The sequence below is a fragment of the Strix aluco genome, chromosome 4 (genome assembly GCF_031877795.1).
Source record: "Strix aluco isolate bStrAlu1 chromosome 4, bStrAlu1.hap1, whole genome shotgun sequence".
NCBI classification, from domain to species: Eukaryota; Metazoa; Chordata; class Aves; order Strigiformes; family Strigidae; genus Strix; species Strix aluco.
In genome coordinates this window covers 13,850,526-13,871,068 of record NC_133934.1, presented here as the reverse complement: position 1 = coordinate 13,871,068, position 20,543 = coordinate 13,850,526, and the positions used below count along the sequence as shown (strand labels likewise).

General features: G+C 36.1%; 1 protein-coding gene across 16 annotated transcripts in view; it reads right to left on the bottom strand.

Annotated features, from left to right (window-relative positions):
- The window catches only part of JAKMIP1 (janus kinase and microtubule interacting protein 1), a 246,635-nt gene that overhangs the window by 162,420 nt on the left and 63,672 nt on the right, over positions 1–20,543 (bottom strand). For 14 of the 16 annotated variants that reach the window (XM_074822088.1, XM_074822099.1, XM_074822100.1 and 11 more), the window contains one exon: positions 11,152–11,426. In XM_074822088.1, coding sequence (XP_074678189.1) covers positions 11,152–11,280 — 129 coding nt within the window. In that variant the 5' untranslated portion in view covers positions 11,281–11,426. Of the gene's footprint in view, positions 1–11,151; positions 11,427–14,590; positions 14,612–15,304; positions 15,324–20,543 lie in introns of those variants that run through there. The other 2 variants (XM_074822091.1, XM_074822089.1) reach the window with 2 other exon arrangements.

Below are 20,543 nucleotides of genomic sequence, written 5' to 3'. Positions count from 1 at the left end.
GCACTTTTGTGTGTTTGCTTTAGGAAAAATGGGACATCTTAACTCAAAAGCATCAGGTATAACACATCCAGTGAATCCAAGATTACTACTTAATTTAATAGTGACCATAAAATGAGATCGACATGTTACTCATCAAACCCACATTACTGACAGTAGGATTTCCAGAGTCTGAAATTCACCTGAAGTCTTCAGACAGCAGGGGCAGCAGACTTTCCCTGTGCAGAAGGTGTTATGAACCTGCTATTTTCAACAGTAACTTTGAGAATTAACAAACTCAAACTTACCCTAGATTTTAAAAAATAAAATAAGATTAAATGAAAACAGAAGGGAAACAGGCTGGAGCAGGAGAGGGAGGAAAAGTATCTACATTTTCATGATATACTGTGGACTAAACACCAGCTGGGAGAGAGCTGTAATTACAGCTGTGGAAAAGGTAACAGCTCTGAATCAGACACCATCAGAAGTAGATTTTATTGCACAGATACTGTTACTCTATTCCAGGATGATTCAGATAAATAAATCTTTCTTCATAAAGATATGTTATTTATTTATTTTTCTCCCAAAATGTTAAGTCTGGCTATTGGAATTTATCTGCAGGACATACCCATGTGTTATTTCTTCTAGTGGGATGGCATTTAGTTCCAAGCCTATTGTGGATAGCACTGATTTTCAGTGCTTGTATTAGGGTATCCAACTCCATAGGATAGTCTAAGACTCTCCCATCCCTGTCCATGAGGGTTGGACTACACAATCTTTAAAGGTCCCTTTCAACTCAAACCATTCTATGATGCTGTAACAAAGCTAAGCCATTTACTCACCTGTTTACTACAAGTGGATGAGTTTATAGATAAATTTGCAAATGAACCAACACTCGTTATTTACTTAAACGTATTAGTTATTTCCTTACTGATGAGCAAAGAAAATTGAAATGAAACTGTGGCAACAAGACCTAGTAACAACAACACAGGAAAACAAACTATAATTGAATATATAAACAAGGTTAATATATCTCCAGAACTACAGTAATTTAAAATTAGTCATATTGTACATAAAGCATGCAACTGAATGGTGTTTTTCAATACAACACATTAATGAATGTGACTTCCTAAAAGCATTTTTAATATATGAGAACCGGATTCTGAAATTTTGGAGAAGTACTGAGTAACACAAAAGAGCATACTTGCTCAATTTTTTCATCTTTCATGGAATTGAGTGAAGGCAACATCTATATGCATTGTTGCTAGCTGTGAGAACACATATTAAACCACTCAGAGTAATTGAATATTATCATATATCAGTCAGTAGTCATTTTACTTAAAAGCTTCAGCAAGAGCAATGTAAACAAGAAAAATAAGAATCCTTCTAAAACCCCTGGATTTTTACACCACATCTTAAATGCCTATCACTCCTCATGACCCAGTAAAAAAGATGTATCATAATTCTCAAGGTCTTTAAAAAGTCTTTTCTTGTTACTGCTTCTTGTCAGAGAAGATGGGAAGTTAGATCTGTCTGCTAGGGCTTCCTGGAAATTCATCAGCTGTCCTTCCCACAATCTCTCTGTCCGTCTCTCCCACACTCTATGTGGATCTGTACATGTCTGGCTTCCAGAGCAACAGACTGAATGAAAATAGTAGTGTGGCATTTTCCCATATGCCTAAGTCTCAGTTTCAAAAGAGACTTAAACTTTAAAGGAATTTGTCTTTTTTTTAATTTCCGGCACTCCTTTTTTTTTTTTTTTTTTTAAAAAAAAAAAAAGAAGAAACCTGTTCTGTTCATAGGCAGAGAGAAGAAAGGAAGTTAATAGGGAAACAAAGTCAAGCAGGATATCAGGGCACCATTTCTAAATGCATTTCTAAATTAAATCTTTAACAATCAGTGCACATTGATACAACTTCTTGGGATACAGCTTCTTGGGAAATGACAAATGTCATTTGCTTCATCCCTTTCTCAAGTCTGAACACTGTTTGAAACAATTTTCTTTAAAACAATACAATTATATTATCATAGTATATTTGCATCTGGTGTTGTTTTCTTTGACGAGATAGTTTGTGCACTTGAGACAGAAATATAATAGTTCCTTTTTATGTACTGGAGTCAATGACATAACTTTAAAATCATGCATTTCCTAAAAGGCAATAGCCTATTAACTCATATATGTTTCCAAGCACGACCGAACCACTACCCCACTAAAAATGTTATGGTAAGAACTTACTAAGGACTACCTCATGTTTTTCCCTTGGATTTAAATGCAGATGTTTTTTATTTATGGCACAATAGTCACTTGGGGAGTGAGGGGAATACCCTCTACACAGCTTTTTGCCAGGAACTCAGGTTATGGTAGGCAATGTATTGTCAACTGTGAAAAATTCAGGTTAATAGGAGTGAGGCCAACAAGCAAAGATGCTAATGTTTATTTTAAAAACCAAATGCAATAGCAACTTCCCTTCAAAAAGAACAAAAGAAGTTTGTATGCTTTGCTTTTTCTAAAGACACATTTAAACTCTACTCCTATTTAAGCACACTTAGTGTCATCTACTGTCCAGTCAACAGCATCCTTTCGATTAAAATTTCTGCATGCATTGGATCATGCCATTAAAAATTATTCACTTAGGCAAGACTGCTGTGGACACAAGCAAACAAAGATGTCACTATGAAAAGGCAGCCCTAACGCTGGCCCCATTTTTAGCAACACAATAGCCAAATATTGGGCGGGAAAAATATTTGTAATAGCAACCCAAGATACAAAGCACTTATTGTGATTCTCAGAGTTCAGTCTATTTAGCATCTCCAACAACTAAGGACAAACTTTTGAAGTTTTCTGTTTGTTTGGGTTTGGTTTGTTTGTGTTAAGTAATGACTTTCCTTTCCTGAAAAGTTCTCTATTTGTCTACCTCTCTTTAATCCCCCTGGCCCATTCCTCATGGATTCCAAGAAGAAATTAATTGGACAACGTTTAACACTTCCACAATATTTTGTGTAATGCAATTCCAAATTCAAAAGCTCAGTTGCACAGCAGGTTACACATCACAATGAAAACCACATGCTGGGAAGAAAATCTTGTATCTTTCCATAATGACTTTGGAAACTCTACTGTTTAAATTACACTAAAGAAATTTACCTTGCAAGCTTCAAGGGAAAGGGAAAAAAACAAAAAGGTACATATTTACTGGTCTTCCATTTAAAAATATTACTGCATCCACGTTAGCTTTTCAAAAATTAATTGAACTGTACTTAGGTAACTTGTGCTTGGAGTTAGGGAATACAGTCATAGAATATCTGAGGTTGGAAAGAATCTCCAGAAGTCATCTAGTCCAGCCCTGCTGTCAACCAGAGCAAGTTGCTTTAGACAATGTCCAGTTAGATTTTCAATATCTTCAAGGATATGGCCTTCACAGTCTGCCTGAACAACCTGTTATAGTGTTCAACCATCTCACAGAAAAAAACAAACCAAAACAAACCCAAAAAACCCTCTTACATTTAAACGGTATTTCTTGTATTTCAGTTTATGCCCACTGCCTTCTGTCCTTTCACTGGGCACCACTGAGAGTGTCCGGCTCTGTCTTTATACCCCCCATCAGGTATTTATACACACTGATAATGTCCTTCCAAGCCTTCTTTTCTCCAGCCTAAACAGTCACAGCTCTCTCAGCCTTTCCTTGTTACATCAGGTGCTCTGAGCCATTAAACATTTCCATAGCCCTTCACTGGATTTGATCCAGTATGTCCAGATCTCTCTGGCACTGGTGATCCCAGCGCTGGACCTAGCACTTCAGATGTGGCTTCACCAGTGCTGAGCAGAGTGAAAGGATCACCTCCCTCCACCTGCTGGCAACACTCTTTCTAATGTGGCCCAGGATACCATCAGCCTTCCTTGCCACAAGAGCACATTGCTGACTCATGTTCAAATACATTTTTTCATCACTGCAAACACACACCGAGCAGATTCGTACACTCTAGTTTAACTCCACAGGGATTCTCCCATCACCAGAAAGGTTTCCCAATACTTTTTTACATTTAAAAGCAGGGTCACAGAATCTAATACAAAATGATGTTTGAAAGAGAAAGAACATATTCAGCAGCATTTTTTTATGCTTCTGTTAAAAATCTGAATTTACCTTGCTTTTTTTAAAATTAAAGTGACCATCTAACCGTAAGTAAAAAGACAAGATATAAAAGAAAAGTTGTCAAATTATCATACTACACAACTAAATACGGCTTCACTGAAATGCAGCAACATCTACAGCAATATCTTGAAAAATTTCTTCCTTGCAACAGAGTAGAGCAATCTGAATGTCTCATTTTGGAAAGCGTGTAGAAAAGAATCTTTTTTTTAGTACAGACCTCATTTCCAGCGACATGAAGAGGGACAAAATAACAAAATCAGTAAAAGTAATAAATTACCCCTTTCCTTCTCTTTTTGGTATGGTCCTGTACACACAAACCCAACAATAACCAATGCAGTTTAAACCTGTTCCAACTATGATCATTTGAAGAATTTCAACAAAATTCTTTGTTGAATCATCTTTGCAGTCTCTGGTTGTATCAGAAACCCACTCATGGGGGGACAGGTCTAAAAGATTAATCTAGGAGATCTGTAGATCTACTTGGATCAGCTTTAATATGTCTACACTGGTATGCTGTCCACGGATAAGGAAGGGAAGCAACCCCAAAAGCCGAGTCTCTGAAAGGCACTCCACGCACTGCTACAGTGGGGAACTGAGTAGAAACAGCAGCAGTAATCAGTGTCCTCCCAAACACAGGCTCACACTTTGGTCTCCATATCAGAGACTACTCAGACAGTCTTACGGCACTGGATGACTTATAACTGCTGAACACCTGAAGCTCCTACTTGGAAGTGACATGGCATAGTGATATTTCTTGCAGCAAGAGAAAATTACTGTAACAGGGTAGTGTCAGAACAAAAAGATGAAGATGCTCAAGATGAAAGGTTGGTAATTATTTGAACTGATTATGTGTGTCAAGGATAAATTCTCCATCAAATGGCTTGCAATACCTATGTGCTAAAATGAACAAAATTTAAACTATTTCAGGGCAAAAACATGCTAAAAATCTGTACTTTTTAAGATATGATAACTTTTCTGTAGAGTATTAAACTTGTAAACCTAGAATTTTCAAACTTAAGGAAGATAGTGAAAGACTTCAGGAAAACTTGCAGGCCTGATTTCATCTTTTTATTGACAGTGACAAGTGGTCACATCAGTTCACAACCTAGGAAATCTCCTGGCTTGTTTCCCAATTATAGCATCATATTGCATCTTCTGAATGTAGCTTTTACCACTTCCAGTTGTCCAAGAATCTGACCTCTTTTGCCTTGTTTCTGATTTCAGGCAATCACTCATCCAAATCTCCTTCTCCTCTAATAAGAGCTTAGAAGTGGCAGAAGCAGCAGTCAGACATGACTCCACCATACCAGGCACTGTTTTGATGAAACTTGTACTCACTGCTCAGTTATGTGGTTCAACCCCAGTCAGCAAATAAGTACCACACAGCTGCCCACCCATTCTGCCCCCACCCAGTGGGGTGGGGGAAGAATTAGAAGGATAAAAGTGAGAAAGAAACTCATGGGTTGACATAAAAACAGTTTAATAATTAAAAAGAAATAATAATGATTTTTAACAATTGTAAGGAAAAGAGAAAAAAATAACAGGAAAATAAAACTCAAGACAGACAAGTGATGCAAATGGAAACAACTGCTCACCACCAACTGACCGATGCCCAGTCAGTCCCTGAGCAGCAGCCTCCCTGCCAACCACCCCCTCAGGTTTATATGCAGAGCATGACATCATATGGTATGGAATATCCCTTTGGTCAGCTGGGTTCAGCTGTCCCAGCTGTGTCCCCTCCCAGCTTCTTGTGCACCCCCAGCCTACTTGCTAGTGGGGTGGTGTGAGAAGCAGAAAAGGCCTTAACTCTGTGTCAGCACTGCTCAGCAGTAACAAACATCCCTGTGTTATTAACACTGTTTTCAGCACAAATCCATATCATATACTAGCTACCATGAAGAAAATTAACTATACCCCAGCCAAAACCAGTACACTCAGTCAGCATTTTTCCAGTCCATCTGCCTCTACTTCTTGCTTTGTTTTTCTATGATCTTACTCATTTTTCCTTCTCCATAGCAAAAAGCCTCCTGAGTTCATTCTATTCTGTCTACTTTCATAAATATCCTCTTCTTGTATGTCCATTTCCAGTAACAAATAAACCTCTTTAAAAAGAATAAATAAATCAAGGCACCACATCCACTGCAATCTTTCTTGCCTCAAGCGTTACCACTTCTGATAATCTTTTAACCTAAACTCTCAAGATGATGTGACAATATCAAAGAATCACAGAAAATGTGTTTTGGTTCATATCTGAATATATGAAACTTATCTCTTCTTTCCCTATGCTATATTTGGATCCCCTTAGAAACTTCTGAAGACTCTGGTGATTGTCTTTTATTCCAGATTTCAATAGTTTAGATATATAGCTTGATAAGATACACTAATTTTAGAGGCCCTACTACACTTCTGAGTAAAATTTTCCAGTAGATCACATTGTAACATCAGACTTTTTTAGGATCTCTTCCTAAAGAGATGTGTTTTTTGTTGACCTCTTTCAACATGACAGCATCTAAAAGAACTAATTATCATACTTTCTTGTTGATTCTTCCAAATTAATGATAATCACTGCTTAATATCTCTCTATTTATGTCTCACTCCTCTCCAGTATCTGTTTTACCTGGATTAGAAATTGCATTACCATGTCTAGCATATTCACTCATTTAGTAATTTTGAATTCTGATTGAAGTAACACTGCCACATTCATTCTTAATAACTTTGTTATTTACTGTCCAATGTTTGACAGATGTCCAAAATTCTCTCAATTTAGTGATTTTTTTAAGTATTGAGAATTTACATTTATATATCAAGCATAGAGAACAGCTGAATTCAAATAGGCTTCAACTGTTGTCAGGAAACAACCTACCCAAAGGGATGTGCTTCCTTTTAATCCCAGTCAGTAGTGGCAGGAGTAACTATACATGGTTTTACCAATACTTCATTTATTTTCCTGCTCCAAGAGGGTTGCTATATTTCAATCCCAATTACAATACCCTAGTGACTCCCTGCAATTCAGTACACTCCTTACAGGTCAGTAAGTTAATCAGCTCCTTTCTTATTCTATACATAACAGACAGAATTAACATTAATTTATATATATATATATATACACACAGTATGTTTGGATTCTCAAATTTAGTGTTCTTCCATACATACTGGCCATAATTCTTTTCCATATGTCATTTTTAATCCCAAGTAAATAAAGCTGATTTGACAGTATGAGATCTCTTTATTTTTTTTTAATTTCACAAATTGAAAACAGATTTTTCTTTCAACTTACAAGGAATCACTGTTACACACAGATTCAACATCTGACATCAAAGCTCAAAAAACCCAACGAAACCTGGGAAAATCATGAGCATTTACAAAAACAATCTATAAAATTGTGAGGTGGTAGAGTGGCAACTGAGTTGAAACACCTCATTTATTCTAATTTCTACATCTGTTGTGATCTCAACTCTATGAATGTACAGTCACAAGCACAATATGGATATTTAAAAGCAATAGCAGAACTTGGTGAAGATGGACCAATAGTGACAGCAAACACTACACATGCTACCAAGAAGAAAATATTACCTGAAAATTGGAAGACTATCTTCTAATGTTTGCTAACCATCTCAGTAGGAGTAGGCAACTTTGTAATCCTTGTTCCTAAACATTCATGGCACTCAGCATAGGCATTTATAAACATTACATATTTTCTTGACTCTGACTGCCAAGACCATGCTCATTCACTGCATCTCCTTGTGCTTACTCACCAGACTTTAAGGTTCAGTTAGAGCAAGTCCTGCCTCCATTCATGTTAAAATAAATATAATTTTTGTGCTTCAGTCAACTCTTTTTGTTACTTAATACTCAAATTCTGGATGTCTTCCAACCAAAGATTTCCACTAGCAGAGAGAGGGCAGTACATGAGCCCGTGTTCAGTTCTTGCATTACTTTCTCCAGGCTCCACAGATGGCAGCAAACCTACAATCCCAGGAGGACACGCTACATATCAACAGCCTGCCCAAACCTATCAAGCAGGTGTTCCCAAAACAAGAGACAGTACAAGGGAACTAAGGCAGGGCCACAACTTTTGCTTCACCCTTTAGGCAGCATAAATGAATCCAGCTGCTCGTATGCCAGAGGCGCAAAACACCACCAGCAAACCCACAATGATGCTTATTCAAAGAACTGCAAACATAACAATTTTGGATCAGGTATCACATAAGCATGGAGGGAAACAATTTTACAGGAGAAATTTCTTTAAATAGCTCAACAACAAATGAAACAAAATTAACTGGGAAAATATGCACAAAGTTTTGGATGTCTCTTGAGTAAAATTCTGTTTCAAAGAAACCAGTATTTTTCAGGCAGAGGTAAGTTAAGACTCATTTCCATTTTTGATGTCTCTCATCAATTAGAAGGTTCTTCCTCAGATAAATCATTAATATAGGCATATACGTGAGGGACAAAATAGTTTAGGAGAATTAAATTAAATTAATTGGCCCCACAAGACTTTGTTACCTTTCTTAATATAGTTTATGTCCCATGGGCCACAGAGCTGTCTGTTTAGCAGCTTCAATACGTTCTCTCTTACCTCTGTGCCAATAAAGCCGTCTAATTTATTTAGAATTCTCTAGGCACAGTGTTTTTACTTTGCTGATACCAAGACATAATTTCTGTTAGTTTTGTCACTCATTTTGAAGCTACAGTCTAAAGAGGAAAAATCTCTATGGCTTTAATTTACTCATCTTTGTCAGACAAAGCATCCTATATAACTGCTGCACAGACAGAGAGCAGGCTGTTGCCCTCACCGTAGGAAATAAACTACACAATTCAATTCTAGTTAAATGATTCAGAGCAGACACCACAGCAAAGACGTGGGAAAGAGGTTAAAGATCTCTTCCCCCCCATCCTCCCAGAAATGCACGCCAACACGCCACAGACTTAACTAGACTTTACTGTGTATTTAGTAGGATTTTAGAGCACTTTGGCTGCAATTTCCTCTTTCACATTCAGCTACACATGACTTAAGTGAGCTCAACTCATTTCTCTGCACACATATGTGCACAATACACAGATGTGTCTCCTATGACAACCTCAGTACTCCAGAAATCATGCAATTCTCAAACTGTAGAAAGACAAACAGATAACCAAACTGAAGCAACCCTTACCAGACTGGATATAGGTAAATAAGCAAACTAGTTATAGAAAATGTTCCTACAGCTGTCATGGTCTTGTAGCTAAACTTTCTTCTTAATTGAATCAGAGATAAACTTGACACTATTGCAGGTAAAGCATCAAACCTGGAAGCATATCAGGGCTAAACTTCTTAGGATTCATGTAATCTTTCTGTAGATTTTTTTAGAATCTCAGTAATTTAAACACTCAGAATTAATTAATTCTTCTGTCCAAGGCATAAGATAACTTTATAATTATGTGCTCTTTTTAATGCAATTAAAATATGGTAATAAAATTCACAACTGTATGTCTACATAAAAAGTGATACAGAACAAAATAGGAAATAAGACTAAATAACTAAAAAGTTTACTAATGTAAATGCAATGTACCATCAGCTCACAAGTCTCTTTCCAAACAGAAGCACTGAGACACTAAAACTTACTGTGAAATAAAATAATTTAGCAGCTGGTAAATTCAATTTTAGAGGGTATCAACCACTCGTAAACTTCATGGTGTGTGGTTTTAAAAAGCACAAGTAGTTTGTGCCAGTCTCATTTTATAATTTATTCTCATTATATCAAACAAGAGTGGGAGAAGTTGGATGAGGAAGCTTATAGCAAAAAAAAAAAAAAAAAAAAATCTGACTTTTCTGTTCACTCATCAATACTGCTGACCCCTAAGAAGTATGACTTTTTGCTTTAGCCTACGAAGAAGGAAAATTTCCAAGGCAACACCAATTTAGTTGGCTGATATATACTGAACCTATTGTATCAGTCAAACAACAATTAAGGCTTTACTTTTTATTTTTCCTCTGTAAGAAGTAAGTTCTGAAGATTATATATGGGGGGGGTATTTGCTTTTCTAAATAAAATATGATAAAAGATTATATTCACAGTTGAATATCACACAAGGCTGTTAAAGAAACTAGAACATACAGGAGTATTATTTTTCACATATTCCAACTTTTACACCCATATAAAGAAACAAGGCTAGCACAAAGCTATGTTATATAAAGTCAACACATGTTTTCAACACATACTTTTTCCACCGGTAAGTCCTTGAGACTCTTGTAACTACAGTATCACCAAACACAAATAAATAAATCTCCACATGGATTCATCTCCAGGACTGTCTTGTGCAAAGTCAAATTCACTAATTGAGATTAATAAACTAATAGAATAGAAATAATCTTATTGGCTTGTCCATATTTTAAACTGCTACAGAGATAGATAAAAGTGAATGCTAATCTTTATAAATACAGATGCACTTCATGAATGAACAATTTCTCCTAGGTGTTCTCTTGATTACTCAAATACTCGTTGAATGTGTGCTAGATAGCCAAATATTGATGGATCTGTTTCATTAGCAACTGGCTGCATCATTGAACAGTTCAGAGCAATGACACATGTAATCTCAGCAAATCAAATCAGGACTCCTACACAGATGATTTCCAGTTAATTTACATCCTCCACAGACATTTAAAGTGACATGCTTTGAATATTGTGCTGATGTTTGACTTTGAAGACACTTCTTTTTGCAACATACAGTTTTCAGTGTTAAGATCAAGTATAAAACTCCTTTGCTGCTTTTAAGTCACACTAAGCTAGTACCATGTGTATTGCTGTGACTGCAAATTTCAGTGACTGGATGTCTGGGAATATTTATTTCCTTTTGCACATTATTTAAAATAGTTGGCAGCAATTTCAGTTCATCAGTGGTTCTTCCGATTTCATTTCTTTGTCACATGTTTTCCTTTTAAGGCTAATGCATTTTAGTAATGAATTAGTTTGAGATTCAAGCTCTGTTGGTTTCTAACAGTGCTACTGTTAAGAAGAATCATCACAAAATATAGACAGACAAATACCTTGCTTTTTTCTTGCTGAAATTCTATCTGGATGTTGGTTAGTTTAGTTCGTAGCTCCTCATTAGCAGCTTGCAGGGCTTCAATCTCCATGTCGGACTTTTCTCCCTTGGCACGACTTTTCTTTGACATAATTATTTTTGAAGTTTAAAATAAAATTTTTGCTCCACACTGAGCTACCAGCTAGTGCCTTCTGCTTTTAGCATTTAAGAGTCATGCAGTGTTCAACAAAATCTTTCACACAAATCTCTGCCATCATGGGAGCAGTCTCTCATGTCCTGGAAGAAACAAAGTAGTGGAAACAGAATTAGGCTACGGCATTGAACAGAATCAAACATCAGACTTAAGATTCAGTTTTAAAGCATGATGAACTTCATTGTAGTATATACTATATTGCATAGTGGTCTAAACTTTGAAAGAAATAGATCAGAAAAGAAGTTACACAATATTTCATCATCTTATCTAAACCATATCTATTGTAATCTAATGTCCACAGAAATAAAACTCTGGACAGTTATGATGCATATAGCGTATAAACAGAAATCATATCTTATTCAAGACCTGCCTTGGTCCATGCCTTGGTCCATGCTCAGGATTGCCAAGAGGCACAGGGACAACCATAAACTAACTGAGGCTGGTGGTGTTTCAGTGGTAATATTTTATTTCCTGTAGTAAGAAGAAAGCACTTCTCACCTTAATGTATCAGTTATAATTCATAATTGTATTATTCATAATTATCATTGAGTCTCACAGCATCAGGATACATGGAAAAGGTATCACAAAACTGGAAAAATATTTTGAAATTTCTTCTTAATAATATCATATATATAAACTGCTTATGTTCAGGGTTGATACTGTTTGAAACACTCTAATCAAAACTTGAAGGTATTTAACTTCATTTTCACTCCCCAGCATGCCTCTAAGCTTAAAAACTATTCAATTATTTAAATCAGCTTTATGTAATATTCAAGTAGAATATCAATAGCAGACAAAGAACCCTAGTTCAAATAATTAGGAAATCCACCAATTAATATGCTTCATGAGTAGTTAGAGAAGCTCTCCTCTAATAACCTGGTGCTCCAGAACAAAGTGAGCAACAAATACTATCAATACTGAACTAGTTTCCAAACCCCTGTCCTCTGCTTATTTTAAATATACACATAAATTTCATCATTAAATTGCTAGCAAATCAGAGAGGTCCCTGCTCTAATACTGAAGTACATTCCTGGAGTATTATATTTCCAAGAAAATTGCTACCAAATTGCCTTCAAACAATAAGTTGCTCTTTCCAAGCTACTTCTGCCTGGGAGTTATTTTAGAAATTGTATTAGAATGAAAACCACATGCATTCTTTAGCACGTACTTTCTAAAGGGTTAACAACTAATACTTCAGGTGTGTACAGGCAAACACCATTTGGTGCGTTCAACTGAATTCATACGTTTTATTCTCCTCTTTAAGGACTGGTAAACAGAAACCAAGGAGTTACACGAACTGGTCAAAATGACAAGTCAAATCAGAAAAATGTGAACAGAACTCAGGACACCGAGTCTCAGTCTGTTTGACAATATTCCCATGGAGTTCCTTCATTTATAAAAAGCAGTTGAAAAAAGACCAATGATACCAATTGCTTGCTAAAGTAACTTAAGTGAAATAATTGTTTTGCTTTATAATATCAAATGGCTTTCCTTCCGGACTTAATAATCTGTTAATTTCTCCTATGCAATAAAATTTAATCTCTTCCATTAATTCATTATAGTGAGCATCTTCAATATATAATTTATGAAAAAATAGGAAATTAAGTTAAATTTTAATTTTGTTTATGTATCAAATCTACCTTACAAAACAAATAAACACTGGTGCTACTGTGATTTTACACATAATTTTTGATTCAAGAAAAATAAAGAAGCAATATTCTTACAGTAACTTGAAACAAATAACTCCAGTGAGTAGAAGAAACTTGAAGAATTATTCTTCTTAATAAAGGAATTTCATGCTATTAATCTATGGAGTTTCTCTCATACTAAAGACTAAAACTAAAGACTATTTAATCAATATATTTAATCCAAAATCCTTAACTGTATGGAAAATTTGAATTAAAAAAATCAGTTGCTAGTGTTATTTCCCTGATCAATTTGTAATGAAAATCTAAAATAACATAGGTATGCAAACCCAATTTTTTTGCTTCTCCATCAGTAAACCAAAAAATTGTAACTGTTCTTGATGTGGATATACATGACATCCAGAGAATCGAAAAAGATATTTGAAATGTGGAGTGTTTTCAAATTACCATATATATTTTGTTCAGTAACAATAATTTCTCCAGACCATATCATGTTCCCAAGCATATTATGAAGATACTAGACCATTCAATATGAACATCTAAACATATTTATGACTTCAGGGAATGGCCTGTCTCTGAAGTCCTGGTCGTGTTAAAACTCTCAATGGCTGCATAGTTCATATTCTACCCAAGTCACCACCACTCAAACCCTTGAACAGATCAGGTCCTATGGTAAGGTAGCAGAATAATGTTGTCGTCTACCTTTGAAAATGTGGGGGTATAAATATAATATGCATAATTTAAAGCTGTTCAAGTTACATCCAGCACTTAAATTAGCCTAAAAATAAAGAGTTCAGCACTATTCTTTGAAGTACTCTTCAGAATTTAAAAAAAAAAAAAGTGAATTTCAAAATATCATTCTCAATCTTTTTCCTGTAACTCGCAACATTTAAAAATTGTACCTTTCAGGTAAAATAAAAGCTTAGACCCGGAACCTGAAGAAAATCACCCTCTTCTCTTACAGACATTAAGAAAGAAAAGAAAACCAAAACAAACAAACAAAAAAACCAAACCCCACAACGCAAAATGACCCATCAACCTGTGTTGGTGGGCATAGAAACATCTCCATTTTTACTCTTCCCTAGATACATCTTCCAGCCTATCTATTTCAAAAGCAGGAACTATGGCAACACAGAGCCTCTCTATACACTCAGAGAGGCACAAAGCCCAGACACACAAGGGCTACAGCAGAAGAGCATACATCTTGATTCCCAAATGAAAGGGTTAGAACCAGTAAGTGCCTAGATTCCCTTCTAGTTGACTATCCACATTTACTATTTGGATAAAGGTCAGGATAAAAAAAAATAAAATCGAACTTGTAAACACACTGAGAAAAAAGGAAAAAATATTTTACTCTGACAAAATTTGACTCAGAATCTTCAACCAATAACCTATTTATTAGCTCACCATGTATCAGTTGAGAGGCAAGTTCATGAGGACACCATGACACAGTCCCACAGTCACTCCATGAATAAAAATAGCCACTTCCTGTGCTGTGAGTTCTACACACTTATCGCAAATCTTAAAATCATTTGAATATATTTTATATTTCACAAAAAAGGAGGATAGGAAAGAGTAATGGATTCTAAATCACAAATCACCTTTTCAGCAGTCTCTGGTCGTACCAAATGTCTCACTTTACTTGATAGGTAAAGGGGCACTTGTAATCCAAGAAAGAACAACAAGAAAAGAAATAAACTTGACTGGGTTTGAAACAACTGTTCGACAGTTTGGTGGATCAGCATATGAGAGATAAAAATATTTAACATGATTAATAAACTATTACTCCATTTCTGTTAAATGTTTGGGGAAAACCATTAAATTTCTAACATATCTGTAAAACCTGAACAGTGTTCCAGTCATAACTTACAATTTCTCTTTTATTTGCTTTACAGATTTAAAGGATGTACTTTATCACTACCTCAATCTCTTCCCTGGTTTTAGCAAGAAAGGCCTAGAACTAAGTCATTAACTGCTATATGATGCTTCTAGATATTAAATATCAATAAAAAATAAGAGTAAAAAAGAAAAATTAATTACTGCAAAAAATGTGAAAGTGTAGCACCAAAGAATTTTGATTACTTAAGAGTAAGAGAAGAAGGAACTTAGTAGTTTCTGGTGAAAAATAACTCCATTTAAAGAAAAGCAAACCTTTAAACATGATTTTGTACTGAATACATGAAAATAAGTGGAGGGTTATATCTTTAGAGAATGAGTCTTACAGTAATAAACAGTAATCAAGAGGAATAATAAGTACCCCCATAAACTCAAGTAATAAATATGGATAAAATAACATGGTAACAAGAGAAAATTACTAATTGGTGTCATCCAAAATTCAGCATTCCAGTCTTGATTCAGACTTCAACAACTTTATTCAGCTTCAACATGATTTTTGGAAGGTGTACTCGTTAATGAGTCATCTCAGCTGAAACACCAAGCAAAGGAAAACACAGGCACAGGAAAAAAAAAAAAAAAAAGGTTCTTCATCTAGACACTTTGTCTCCATATAAATAGTCTTTTTTCCATTTTACTTCAACCTTTCTCTTGTAATACCAGGGAGCTACCCATAACTCTTATTATGCTTGTGAACAAGTACATTCTTAGTACAGCACAATTCTGAATATTCAAGAAGTTTAAAACAAATTTGGTTACCCTAGCACCTGCAATAGTAATTGCAGTGGACACAGGTACAATGTCAACTTCAGAAGTAACTGCCAGTTCACCTATGTTATAGTTTAAAAACCAGTCATAATCAAGCAGTGACTGTATGGGAAATGTTCATAGCTCCCAGTGCCCAAGGCACATTTCTGACAAGGTTCAGATGACCTACATTTCCTGCTTCATTTCTCAGCTCTATGTAATAAAACCTGACTGAATGGATAAAAGCAAAATCATCTCTGCAGGATGTAAAATAATACTTTTCCCAGCCAAAGTATATAAATACAAATTATCAGAATAATTTTCCAAGTATATTGTAAACTAGTTGCATTTTAGATACCCATTCATTAGCTACCTACAGAGATAGATCTATTTCTATAACAGTAGACCTTTTAAGGGTTATTCTAAATCCTATCCTGCTCAGGGAATTGCAGAGTTTCCTTACAGTGAAACACTTTTGTAAGTGCCACTTGGGATTTTTTTGGTGGATAAAAACAAAAATATCTTTATTGTTAACTCACAGCTCCACATTCATTTTTGCAGATTCACAGCCTACACTCCTGAGCCATTCTTGCTTTAATAACAATACACCTATAGGTCCAAACTGTGTGGAAAACAATCACCAGGAAGCTCTAAGGATTTTTAACTTATTTTGCAGAAAGAGCCCATAGTAACGTAACCTTTTTGAGCACAGTTGAACAGGGGTAACTTCCTTGCTTTGGAGAGATTACAGTGTAGCATAAACTAGGCTTTTATGACACCTCACTCAGAAGGTTTCAGAGCAGGTGATACCCTGCAGATGAGCACAGTATTTGTAAGTCAGTTAGCTCTTCTGCCAAGGATAGTAACTGCTTCCATTATTTTTTTCAATGGCATCTCAGGAAAGGTGATCTGCTGAGATTCTGTATCTCCACAGTCTTTCAGAAAATTCCATTGCCCTCAGGAACCAGTACCCATGTTTTAACATCCCATCACAAATCACTGCTTTCCAGGTCCTTTCCAGTTAAGTGGTTGCCTGTTTCATGCATGCATCTGTTAAAACACATGCAACTAAAATATGTTTCCAAGTCACTGCATACCACAAAAAAAAATAAAAATCAAACTATATCAAACTCCTTTAAACTCTATACACACCCTCAAATAAAAGGTGTACAGACAACCATATAACACTGAATAATTATTTTTGATTGGTACTACTGCAGGCCATTGGATAGCATCCAGTAAATTCATGGTCTCTTTCCAGTCAAATGACATAACCAGCCCATTCAAAAAAAAAAAAAAAAAGCTCTTAATTTACAAGAAATTATCACAAGTTAATATGCAGTAAAAGGAAATGTTTGAGCTTAAGAGAACAAGGCAGAGAGAAGGGAAGGAATCACAAATGCATTTGGTCAGCAAGATTAATTTGAATTTATTACATATACATTTTTTAAAAAATCCACATTAAAACTATTTACAAAAGGGACAGTATCTTCAGTAATCCTTGCAAGCCATTTAGAACAGGAACCACAGAATAGTTACATGATGGAAAAGTGTTTAAAGGAACAACAGGTCTCTGATTTTATAGATTGTTTTGGAGCGCAACTGAAGGACCAGTTCAAAAATATAACTTCAAATGGACTATTTACCGACTATAGACAATTGTCACTGCCATTCACTGCCAAACAACAACAGAAATGCAATCTTTTGGGTGCAAAAATGCTAACCTCAGATATGAGACCCCTGCCTAATATCCTGAAATGGATAATCTCCTCAAATTGCTACAACTGCTCAGGTCAAAGCTACTGGAACAGCAGAGAACAATCAAAATAACGAATTTACATAATGGGATGAGAACAAAAAGCAGATGCAAATATGCACAACAAATGTGTTTGCACAACACTTATTTGGAGACATCTATGTAGTGCCCGGTGAGCAGTACAGCTGCCTTACAATACAATATTACATAGTCTTCATGCAGAAAAGGGGTGGGAAGCATTGACTCCACTACAGCCCCCCTGTGAGAGGAAGTGAACCAGATCTCCTCCAAACTGCTGCTGCCACATACCTCCTCCAGCTCACCTGGCCCCTTCAAGACTCCGCAGATGCCCTCTGCAACTCCCCTTCTACACAACACCTTAATATACTATGAGTTACAGAAACCTTGATTTAAATCTCTTCTCAAAAAGTTAGGAGATTGATGCCAGGCCTTTAAAGTAAATAAAAAAATATTCATTGGCTTCAATGAATTAACATTCTTCATCAATATTTACCCAGTTTCACTTGTAGCACTATTTTGTGGATTAATAATTAAAATCACCCTACTACCCATATTAAAAGGCAAACTGCTACAAACAGCAGTCCTGTGACACAAACAAAATAAAAAAAGACATTAGCACAAAAAGGCAAAGCTGAAATGCAACTAAAATAACAAAACAAAGCCCTCCCTCCACAACCTTCCAAACTCAGCTCACTTACAGTTAGACCCCAGAGAGGCAGCTCTCTAGGCAGAGCTGTTCCTCTGATCTCTGTGTCAGTTCCTTTCTTTTGAGCATACACGGGAGACCTGACAAGATGCATGCTGTCTAGTGCAACGCATGTCCAGCCTGCTACCCTTCTGATTGCAGCCTGGGTGTGATGCAGGGACATCCCTGGGCTTTCACTGAGGAGGAGCACTCCCTTTAAAGCATAGTATTTAAGAGCAAAAACAGGAGCAGGAGGAAAGGTCACGTTGTAGCATTTCCCAGTTAGGGCTAGAGAACTGGCAAATACGGAGGCAGATTCTAATATCTTTATTCACTGTCACTGACACCCCATAGATCAACCATTCTGCCAAATTTAGGCTTTTGGATTATACTGGACCACTTTTGTTTAGTTATTTACCTGATTTTTGCAGGAAGGTTCCTTTGGATTTTTTTTAAACCATCATTATTATTATTTTTATTGTAAATGGCTAGAATAGTTAAAACTGGAAACTGGAAAAAATGAAAAGTTCAGGGATGACAGCTGTGTAGAAAATATGCAAGACAACTGACAGGCTTGGGGAGAGCAGTTCAGATTTCCGGTTTGATGACTCAAGAGATAGGTGGAACTTCAGTGGGAGAAAAACTGGGGTAACTTAACAAGGTACTGAACGTTGATTATCTATTGTTTTGTAAATCAATAGGATAGACTTGAGAGGTCAAGTAGGTGTAAGGAGGAGAAAAGGCTAAAGATTAAAGGCTAAAGACTAAAGAAAAAGATGATGTGATCTAGTTACCAGCTGAACAGTGAAGCAAACAGAGGTGGCATGATTTGATTCCACTGTCTCTGATCTCAGTAATTATTGTGTGCAATTAATCACCTTTACTAAACTTGCAAGCTACCCCATATTGTGCCAGCCAGTCCACATTCTCACCTTACTGCTCCATCGCAGAAGGGTTACACAGCGATGTGCAGAGCAGCATGAGCATATCAGTCAGCACAATAAAGAAAGTTATAACACTGAGCAGGTTGATGACAAAACTTCCTCACTTACCAAGAGGCAGCTTAACTTCAACAAATCTTCTCATTAAAATAAGGACTCATAGCCAAAATGAAGGTGCCGGCCTATTCCAGTATTACAGGAAGACTGATAAAAGAACATGCTTTATTTTTTCCAAAGATGCCATCATGCTTCCCTTTTAAAGTCAAGTTCCTTGGTTCCTGAGATCAAAATAAATATATACTCTACAGAGCTGGCAGTGCTGTTAAATTTTGAAGAGTCACAGAATCCCCAAAACTTATCTACCTGCCCTCAGGAATTTAGGACCTCAAACTTATGTTCGATTGCTTTATCAAGGACTCCGCTCAACTTCAGTGTTCTTGCAGTAAGACACCCCACATTCAAATCTAATTTCAAATCTAACTGTATTATAATAATAATAAAGATTATTTTATGAGCAACACATGGGCTAAAGCTGGATAGATTTTGGTTCCATCTATGGTTCTGTCACAGATACCTTGTATGACCTTGAACAAATCGCTTAATCTCTCAGTAAAACAGGTATTACATTTGTTTACCTCAGAAAGATATTCCGCGAACAATATTAAAATATGAAAGACTGAATAGGGGTTATGAGCAATGAGGCTTATGAGAATGTAGCAAGAGTTTACAATTGTTAGTTGGCAGCAATCATCAAATTTAGTGTCCCATAAAACTATAATTCCCTCACAAGATCTGTTAACTTTCTCATAAAAGTGCTCTGATAATCAGCCAGCTAACATAGGCATTTCAAGTATTCATTTTTGAGTGAATGTCCATTGGAGTGAACAGAGTTTAAGTCACTCTGGTGACCAGCTGATGCAACTGCATCACCTGGAATAAAATATTTAAACTGGATATTTCAGCTAGACAATAGCTTCTTTCCTCTCTCAACTCTAAATTTCGAGAGGGAGCAGTGCAGCAGCTTTAAACTACAGCCAGTAAAATGCACAGCTACATACTAACACAACAAGAGTCTGGAGACAAACTTTCATTTCTTTCTCAGATTAAACAGGACAGAGACAAGCATGACAAGGCACAAGAAAAGCACAGAGGAGAAACTTTGTGAACTAAAGACTTTCTCTGGGTAACCATCCTCCAATATCCACAAACTGAAAATGCTTCAGCACTGTGAGAAGACTACCAATAAAATACCCTTCTGGTAACTGCCAGCAAATTTGATTCAAACTGTGCCAGGCTTGTTGGAAAGGTTGTTGGCAACTCGGCCACCAGAATTACAAATGTGCTTTCTGAAGATCCTTAGAGTTGAATGTGGTAACCATGAAGATGCAGAAAATACTTTTATCCAGATACACGTATCAAAATCGTAATTTTAAGGATATCATCCCTCAGAATATTAAAAAACAAAGATGTGGTTGAATGAAAGATGTTTATGCTTCATTCCTTATGAACAC